The 10,000-nt window shown below is 43.4% G+C and overlaps 1 protein-coding gene across 1 annotated transcript in view; it reads right to left on the reverse strand.

The window, feature by feature from the left end:
- Positions 1-1,981: 1,981 nt before the first annotated feature.
- dll4 (delta-like 4 (Drosophila)) overlaps positions 1,982-10,000 on the reverse strand; it is a 10,459-nt gene continuing 2,440 nt past the window's right edge. Inside the window, exons 3-11 of the mRNA XM_053613726.1 lie at positions 9,805-9,862; positions 8,866-9,129; positions 5,398-5,458; positions 5,020-5,150; positions 3,552-3,721; positions 3,253-3,472; positions 2,449-3,172; positions 2,188-2,296; positions 1,982-2,069 (exon numbers count right to left, since the gene is read on the reverse strand). Of these exons, the coding sequence (XP_053469701.1) occupies positions 2,064-2,069; positions 2,188-2,296; positions 2,449-3,172; positions 3,253-3,472; positions 3,552-3,721; positions 5,020-5,150; positions 5,398-5,458; positions 8,866-9,129; positions 9,805-9,862 (1,743 nt within the window). The 3' untranslated portion in view covers positions 1,982-2,063. The remainder of the gene's footprint in view (positions 2,070-2,187; positions 2,297-2,448; positions 3,173-3,252; positions 3,473-3,551; positions 3,722-5,019; positions 5,151-5,397; positions 5,459-8,865; positions 9,130-9,804; positions 9,863-10,000) is intronic.

The raw sequence follows: 10,000 nt of genomic DNA on the forward strand, positions 1-10,000 counted from the left end.
CTGTCCGTTACACCCCTGACCTTCTGCTCAGTGAAGCTCGACAGTGAATTATTTCCAGGCCGAGACCAAACCCGCGTTCAGGTGTTTGTCACGGCTTTGACACGGGGCCTGAACACGTCACACGTGTGCACATCTTTTTTAAAGTGTTGCCGAGTCTCGGCTCACGTTCTTAATGGAGGACGTAAATCCCCTCCCAGCTCCAGCTCCAGCTCCAGCCTGTCTAACAGACGACCTTTCCTGGCCCCTTCCTCCGTTAAGTGGAGACCCAGCTGACCCTGCACCACCCGTATGGAAAAAGCGTCAATAAATATTCCCGGGTTCAAGATCCAGATTGCTCAATTCAATTTTTTATTATTTTTTTTCAAAGCCTGTAGCTATTTCGTTTTTTTTTTTTTTGTTGGTGGTGCCAGCTTCGCCCTGAAGCCCATCTGTGCGGGACACGACCACATGCACGGCTCGGGCTCCATCTTTTGTTACGGGTTACGGGAAACAGGAGGGGGAGCAGCAGCACTGTTTCTACGTTTTAATCCCCCCTCTCTCCCCCATACCTCACCCACCCCACTCCACCCGACTCCACGAAGGCGAGGTCAGGGCTGTTGGCGGTGAAAGCCACGTGCGTGTGTATGAGCGCTTTATAGCCACGTGGAGCTGGGCGAGAGGGGTGGCATATGCCGCTGTTTTTATGGCGGAGCAGGGTTGCACCCCGGGGGCATCTGTTTCGCTCCCCGCACTTCGCCAGCTCGAGGGGCCTGTCGCCGAGGCAACGGATTTGAATTTCAAGCCAATTTACAAATGGAGGAGGAGGAGGAGGAGGATGGGGGGGGACGAGAACAGTGTGAGAGGGATTTTTTTTTTGTTTCATGTGTGAAATGCGAAGAGAAATGAAAATATACATTTTAATTCAACATCAAAAACAAGGCATGAAGGAATTATTATTTTTTTTATTCTTCAGTTTGTTTGTTTGTTTGTTTCTTTGTTTTTTTTTTATAAATATGCATTATATACAAAAAATAATAGTATAAAACATATAAAGAGCAGTGTGTGTTTCGTAATTAAATTAACTCTGCAAATAATCATTTTTTTTCTTTTTAAAAATTACATTATTGGTCTAAATGTATAGGCAGTCAGTGGTTGGTGTGCAGTCACTCCTTCTTCTTCTTCTTCTTCTTCTTCTTCTTCTTTTCTTTTTGTATTTTTGCTTTTCTCCGATCCCTGCTGCTACACGCTGCTTTCTTGATTGCATCGATCCTGGTTTGTCCACCGATCCGACACGGAGCGTCCCGTTCGTCCCGTTCCTTTTAAGGCTTTTTTGTGAAATTTGGGAAAGCTGCATACAATCTCGGAGAAACGAAACAGTCTTGATATGATTAGTACTTTTCGTTCAGACATTCATTTCCTGGTGATTAGGAGATGGAAGAGGCTGTGATTGTTCACCCACCCCTCTCTCCATTTCTTTTCTTTCCTTTTTTTTTTTTTTTGCATAGCGGGCAATGATGCTGGCGTGAAGGTTTGGAAGTCCCTGGCACCTTCGTAGTGATTAGTTGGCAGATGACGTGTCTGTGATTTCCACACGATAGAGAGAGAGCGAGAGAGAGAGAGAGAGAGAGAGAGAGAGAGAGAGCTCTCACTCGCTCGATGTGGGGAGGGGGCACGTCTCTGTGCCAAAGACTTTTCTCCCCCCCTCTGGTCCTCCTGCAGTGCAGTCAGTGTAAGTCCTGCTTTTTTTTGTTCTTCCTTACAAGCTTGAGAGGGGGGTGAAAAAACCCCATAAAACCATAAAGCCATACCGTAGGGGTCAAAAGAGAAAAGAAAAGGAAAGAAAACGTCTAGGACTGTACACGTCTGTACACGAAAAGCAAACTTCATCTATTGCGTCCTCAAGTTTCTCAGAGCAGCAGTGAGCGGACTTCACAAAAAATCATCTCCAGTCTTTCAGTTCTTTTTTTGTAAACAATCCAGAAAATTCTGCTTTGATTGTGTGTGTGTGTGTGTGTGTGTGTGTGTGTGTGTGTGTGTGTTTTTTCTCCCTCGCAGCTTCCATCTTCATCCTCCTGTCATGTCGTTTATACCTGCGGGGGGAAAAAAAAAACAATTAGAGTTACAATCCCGTGGCCCGTTTGGACATATTAAAGAATGGAAGGGATTTTTTGTTTTGTTGCGGTTTTTTTTCTTTTCATTCCTTCTCACCTCGGTTGCTATGACGCATTCGCTTCTCTCCTCTGCTATTACAAACACAGACTGGTACATGGAGTCTCTCGGGGAGCATATCGTCGATATCCTACACTCCGGCTTTTCACTGCGCACACAAATCACACACTCGGTGTTAGCCTGAAGGAAACGCGAAGGCGCCTACGTTTATAGTCGTCGTGAAAGAAGATGGGGTCGGATTGAATTCTTTCACTCGGGTTTTCATTCACACACACACACACACACACACTGCTGACTCACCTGTACATTCTACTCAAGGGTATTTTGTCTTCTAAACACTTTTCGTACTTGTGACTTTTATCCTCTTGCGTCGGGCTTTCCTTAAACTCTTTAGACGAGTTGTGGTCCAAATGGTAGTTCTTGAGGATGTAATTCGACTTCTCCTTACCGCAGTCCACCTCCAGGTCCACCTTCTTGTTCGTGTTCTTGAGCTGAGACGTCGGTATCAGGTTGTCCCGCTGCGTGTCCGATCGATTGTTCATGGCGTCGTTAGTCCTTTCGGCAGCCGCCTGCCTGTGGACGTGGCGCAGAGCGATCGCCACCATGCACACGAGGATGAGCAGAGCCACCAAACCTACGCCCAGGGACACGGCGGCCCACTGGAAGTCGTCCCGGGACTCGGGTTCCAGGATAACGGGACGTGTGATGGCGACATAGTCGCAGCGAGGCCCCGTGAAGCCATTGGGACACAGGCACACAGGAGAGCCGTCGGGGATGTTGGTGCACGATCCGCCGTTCAGGCAGAGATGCTGCGTGGAGCAGGACACGCTGTGGAGCTCGCAGTTCTGCCCGGTGTACCCCGGAACGCACGAGCAGGTGTAGTCGTTGACGCCGTCGTGACAGGTGCCGCCGTTAGCGCAGGGGTTCGAGGAGCAGTCGTTGATGTTGATCTCGCAGCGCTGGCCTGTAAATCCTGCTCGACAGCTGCACATACGGACGCCAGCCAGGATCACACACGCGCCACCTGTGGAGCACCGAGTGTTCAGTTACACACAGGTAAACACACACACACACACAGGCAGAGCAGGTGGGGACGGGACATACCATTAGCGCACGGCAGAGTCATACACTTGTCCACCCTCTTCTCACAGTTGAGTCCGGTGTATCCTTTAGGGCAGTCGCACGAATAGCTGCGTCCGTTGTCCCTCTCATGGCACTTGCCACCCTGAAAGCAGGGCATGTCTGCGCAAGTCAGGAGGCTGTGCTCGCAGTGTGTGCCCTCGAACCCCGGCAGACACGTGCACGTGTAGCCATTATCCAGCTCCTGAAACATACATGACTTTTAGCCGACTGCTCTGTAAGCGTGCTGAGCTTCGCACTACGACATCAGCAGCACAACTCACCACGCAGTGTCCTCGGTTCCTGCACGGGTTGCTGTCGCAGTGACGCACCTCCAGCTCGCAGTTCACCCCGGTGTAGCCCGGCCTGCACGTGCACGTGTAGCTGCCCTGCCCGGTGTTCGTACACGTGGCTCCGTTTATACACGGCTTGTGGTGGGTGCAGAAGTTCAGATCTAGTGTCAAATGTGAATGATAGCACTTAAATCACGACCTACAGTCAACGAGCTAGTTACGAAACCCTGCTTACGCGCGAGTTTACTGACATGCTATTTATTAGAATAAACCCCTTTAGACATCCCAGTTTCACACACATCATTAATAAATGGATAAACGATACGCAAAAACATATGCAAAAAAAAAAAGGGCTAAAAACAACAAAAGAACCCAATTTGTGGTCCTGTGTTGTATCGTGTCAGAAATCTCAACAATTCTTTCACAACAATGATTATAATATCAGCAAAGAATATTAGTACATCGCTAGTATAGCTATATACTCTTAGAAATGGGTTCTTTGAATGGTTCTCCTATGGTTCTCCTATGTAAAAGAGAACCAAACGGTTAGACATAGAACCTCAAATGAATCAGATTGCTAAATCCATTATATATTGTACGCTATACAATATATATAGAGAGACTATATTATATAACGGATGTATAATGGATGATTTTCTTTATATAGAAAAAAAAGGTTCCTACTCTTAGCAAAGAGATAGATCCTGTTCTTAGAAATGGGATTCTTTCTCCTACAAAAGGGTTCCTGCACTTAGAAAGAGGTTCCTATACTTTGGGTGAAAAAAGGTTTTGAAGAGTTTTACGTAGAACCTTTAAACATTTCTCCAGATGGACAAGAACCTTTTAGGAACCTAGATCCTTATTTAGAGACGTACTAACATTTCAGTACAGTTTTGAGAGAAATATGACGTTTCAGGCCTTGCTCAGTCTGGAATTCTGATACTGATTAATTGGAATATTGAAATTCCTGGAATATCGGTGTGTTTTTTCATCCCAACATCGTCCGACGCTCGTTGCTTCCACAGCCGATGAAGGAGTTTTGTCTCTAGAAACAATGAAAAAAGGTTCCGTACAGCTTCCTAAAAGGTTCTTCAGTTTGTCGCTCTGAGGAAACCCTTATGTGTTCTATAGAAAACGCTCGGAACCAAAAACTTCCGAAACCATTTTATAACGCTCATACATACATCTGTAATGAATTATAGGTTCTATGTAACTCCATAACACAAAAGGAACCCTTAAGGATCTGCATTTCACTGTAGTAGAACTTGTACTCTAGGCAAAGTTGAATCTAATCTAATATATATTGGGACGGTACCACTGTGTCACAGGGGGTTTCCTTTCAGATACGGTTCTGAAAAAACCCGTTTGCACTCATTTTAATCTTGTGATTTTTTACTAGCAGTTATTTACTTAATCAGCTCTTAGTTTGTTTTTGGACTGAGGTGGTGTTCAGCCTCACCTTGATCACAGAAGAGTCCTCCCCATCCTTCTTTACAGTGACACTCCCATTGCTTGTGGCATGTACCATGTTTACACACGGGGTGTTTCTTACACTCGTTGCAGAACTTTCCCTGCCAGCCCTCTCTGCACCTGCAACACACAACCACAGAACAACGCTCGTTAAAGGAGAACCCAAATACACCTGTGTGTTTATATAATCACACACCATGAATATTTACTAAATTGCAACTTGCACCGTGATACCATCTTGGTTAAACGTTCATTGTGGGGATCTGTGTAGTATTTAATTTGGTATAAAATGAGATATAAGTGTATTGGAGGAATACCGATCCGTTAATTGGGGACAAAAACTAATTTTTCTAGCTTGTGTACTTACACACACTCTCCGGGGTTGGAGCAGTTCCCGTTAGCTTCGCTGCAGCCTTCAAGGCAGATCGCTGTGAAAGGAAATGAAAATGCAGATTAGTAACCACAGGAACTCAAATAATAAACAAATAACTTTGAGAACAATCCATACATCAGTTTTATATAATAAATGTGAATTAAGCAACAACATCAATAAGAATCTGGTAGGTATCAGTGGGTATTTAGGGCCATCTTCTAGCCCTGTCCCTCAGTCTCATTCATGGGTGTAAGGGGTGGCCAGTACCACCCTACTGTGAAGCATGGCCATCCCAATAAGACCTTATTCTTAATTTAATTATCATAACATCATGTCATATGATGTTAAACTAGCAAACGACTTGGTAAATCTAGTTGTAATAGGCTAGTCTGATTAATAACGGAACACCCACTAAAACGTCTCTGGGAAATTCCTATCATCATTGTCCAGTGGCGAGGAACGAGCAAGTTTAGCTAGTACCTGGCCCAACGGACCACGACAAACCAAGAGGTGAGCAAACATTGGTCAAAACTTTTCTTTATGTTCATGATATTTATTATTTGCTGTCACAACATTGGATTTCTACCGTTAGCAATAATAATATTGACTTGATAGCACTAGCATACTTCCTAAGATGTAGTCTAGCGTTTTGTTAGCTATGACCTTTTTATAAACTTAACATGTTGCTATTTTAACTTAATAACTTGCTATTTCCAATTAACTCATTATTTCAACTCACTATCCTGTTATTTCTACTTGATAACTTGTTAGTTTGGCTTATTAACTTATTATTTCGACTTAATAACTTTGACTTGTCTTATTATTTTTTACATATTATTTTGATTATTAGAGATTAGACATATAACCGAATTTCACCGAAGCAACGTCTGGCTTTTGAAATAACCAGATAATACGTGCAAATAACGAGATATTAAGTCAACATAACGAGATTAAGTGGAAACAGTGACATGATATCTTGGAATAATGAGTTATTAAGCTAAAATAACGACACGTTTGTTTTACAGCTCAAAAACAGAGCAGGAATTAGACATGAAGAAGAATCAGTATGTCTGTTTCTGTGTGTGGACATTGTGAAATATGAAAGTTCTCCATCTGGACACAATATTAATGACTTCATGGAAAGGAATTCATTCTCCTGACATGTCCTGACTTTAGCTACTTTTCTGCACACACACACAAAAATGGCGCCGTTTTGTGCTGGTGAGAAAAAGTAGCTCACGCGACGGGCGCACTGTAACCATGACAACGCTCTTCCGGCAGTACAGGCAGTAGCTACTCTCGGCTAACGAACTAGCCTTGCTTGCTGTGTAGATTAGATTACTTCTTGTCATTATTAGTAGTAAAAAAGATGAAATTAAGATGGGTGTAACTCTGAGGCAGACGCTTTCATTGTAATTTTGGAGGCTTTGGGAGAAAATTCCCATATTCGAGCTGCTAATTATTTTTTTTGGGCCACCTTACAACGTGGGAATATTGGCACTCCAGGGCTTCCGTATCATCCCAATATATAATCGTTGGTTCTAAGAAGGCCACGCCCCTCACTGGTTTCCGAATACCTGATTGGACAGCACCTGTGAGGCGTGGGTGCCCTCGCTGTTTGTAACTGGCCTCTGTGTGGTTTTTTTTGTTATTTATTTATTTATTTATTTATTTATTTTTAAAGTGGGTTGAACTGCCGCTTTTTAGACCGGAACAGATGCTCCATCTCAATTAAAAAAAAAACGGACAGCTGCCGCTATTGTTGTTCTCAGGCCGCGCGAGCCGTAATTTTGCAGCTGCCACGCCGCAGAGCCACAATGAGAGCGCGCAACGGCGGCGCGTGGCGGATAATAACGCCGCGATTAGGGCGGCGCGTGCTCGCCCGGGATTAAATTACCAAGCACGCGCTCTCTCGCTCTCTCTCTCGCGGCGCACACACACTCACCGGACGCCCTAGTTTGTCCCATTTCTCCAGTAATAAGCAAAAGCTTCTGCGCATGCGCAATTCTCTTTCGCCATTAATTCATGCTTCCCCATACATGTTAACCCCTCCACTCCCACTGTAATCTGGGTCACAGGTATTCACAGCTTTTCCTTCATCCAAAATGCTTCAAGTGTACAATAAAGTTCTAAGTAAACGATATAAAAGAATATAAATGCAAATAGAAAAGTTCTAGCCATGTTGCAAAGTTTCTTCATCTCAAGGAAGCAAAAATGCATAAGAATTTCATCCCAGGTCTGAAAGTGGTTCACGCTAGACATCTGATCTATAGTGACCTACAGTTTCATTCCGATAAAGTCAGAGTGATAAATCGGACGAAATACTTGCTGTAGGACGAAACAGCACGAGAGGCACAAAACCAGAACCGAAACCAGATCCAAACTCAGAGCGTTTGGCAAAGTAAACCGCATGGGGCTCTTAGTAATGGCATTAACCATAATGACTGCTACTCATTCTGCTAGAGAAGGCAGCTGGCTTGACATATTGGACGTGTTTCCAGCAGGGTTGCCAGCTTTTGGTTTAAAATCCACCCAAGCTTCTCAAAGTGCACCCTGGAGGTACTAAACTGTACCATTTCTTGTCACTGGGCTGGTACCCTTACTTACATATACCTTTACTGTAGAGCTGTACTCTAAAAGGTATATGCATGTTAAATGTTTTTTAATTTGCATCATGTCCACATTTACAGATTAAAGCTAGAAAAAAAAGATAAGTGACAAGGAAAAGTACAGTATTTTTTAGTACTCTTTTTTTTTTCTAGGCTCGTGATAATCACAAGCCGCCCTTATCAAAGCCGTTATATTTATTATTACGCTCTGAGTTATGGTTATAGGTTTAATCCCAACCTCATTAACACGAAAACGAGCAGCGTAGGAATAACGTCAACCTAACTCTAATGATGAGTTTTATTTAAAAAAAAAAAAAAAAGGGTTTTGTGAGTGGAAAGTTAAGGGGTAAAAAATTTAAGAGGTAACTGGATGCTAAAAAAATCCCCGAACATTTAAGAACCCCTGCATCAAAGCAGCCGAAATGACCCTATCTTTACAGATATCTCACAGCGTAAAAGATGTCTTTAATGTTTTAAAATGATTCAAATGATTGGAAATTGTAATGGATGTGGGGGGGGGGGGGGCAGAGGAGTGAAACGTGCAGAGTCTCATTTAAAGCCATCTGGATCGCATGAGGTTCGGCTACTACAGAACACCTCGATGAATATGGTTCAGGTGCAGGACGACAGGAGCGCTGCGAGACTGGATCACATCTGAATTTCTTTTTAAAACGTTTAAAAAAAAAAAAAGGTTACGAGGTTGGCCGATTAAAACAGAGGCCCCACGTGCACCTGAGAAAGCACACTGGTTTTTTTTTTTTTTTTTTGTTCTGCTTGATGAGAGCAAGGTGAAGCACTAAAGCAGACCCTGAGTCTCCTAAAGGCCAGTGCGTGGTGATCTCTGATTGCTTACGTTCTTCGCAGTATTCCCCCTTCCAGCCGGGGAGACAGGATAACTGCCCGTCTGGGTTGCAGGTGTAGTGGCCAAAACGGTCGTCCCTGGGCGTGCATATTTTGGAACAACTCTCGCCGTAGTAATTTTCATTGCAGATGAACCGGTAAGAATACCTTAGCTCCGTCTGCTGACCGCTTTGGACATCCTGAGACCACTCAGCCCCTACTTCCAGCTGTCTTTGGATGGCAAAAGAACTAATCTGTAAGTCGGGGTTGTTTGAGTCTATGGAGAAGAGGAGAAAAAGAACCAAAGAAAGAAAGGAAAAAAAACAACAACATTTAGGTCAATCTGTGAATGTACGAAATATACTTTTACACACTGTTTGTAATGTGTAAAGGTCTAATCTAGGTCTAATCGAGGTCTAATCTAATCCATAGGAATAATAAAAAAAAAAACCCCAAACAAATTTCCTTTTTCCTTTAAGTCGAGCGAAAAACATTCCCATGCTATTATCCCGTTCCAAAGGGCGGGACACAGAAAGGTGTAAAATACAGGAAAGTGCAGTCGGATGGTTTTGGCAAGCGTCGAGTATTCTCACCAAAGCCCACTGCTCTTTCCCACGCCAAAAATAAACCAAAGGAAGTCCAATTGTGTTCGAGTATGAGAATGTGAAGGTGTTTTTGAAGCGAGAGGAAAACGCAGTTCCACGGTCGTACGTGTGCTTCGAAAAAACAACAGCTTTACTTTCTTTCTTTTTACTACAGAAGTGCTTTTTGATTAAAATCATAGCAGTATTAATAATGATAAAATTGCATATAGCGTATATATAGAGGACATAACCTATGTTAATACCTTATAGAAAAAGAAATAAACCTAACAATACTTTACTTAGTTCACCACAAGCACTGGTGTGTTCAATAGTGTCGCCCTCTAGTGGATAATAGTGGAAGTACTTACCTACAGGTGGATCCTCCAAGGGTGAATACCAGGCCTCAATAATCAAAGAAAATGATCCCTAAGAGAGGAAAATGTCATAAATACATCTGGAATAACATCCCTGAAGATGATATAAAACTGATTATTTATGTCATTCATGTAGATTAGCGTGAAATGAGCGCTAAAAGTTCATGCAGCAGTGCAGGTGTAAATTGTG

The sequence above is a fragment of the Ictalurus furcatus genome, chromosome 25 (assembly GCF_023375685.1).
Source record: "Ictalurus furcatus strain D&B chromosome 25, Billie_1.0, whole genome shotgun sequence".
Taxonomy (NCBI): domain Eukaryota; kingdom Metazoa; phylum Chordata; class Actinopteri; order Siluriformes; family Ictaluridae; genus Ictalurus; species Ictalurus furcatus.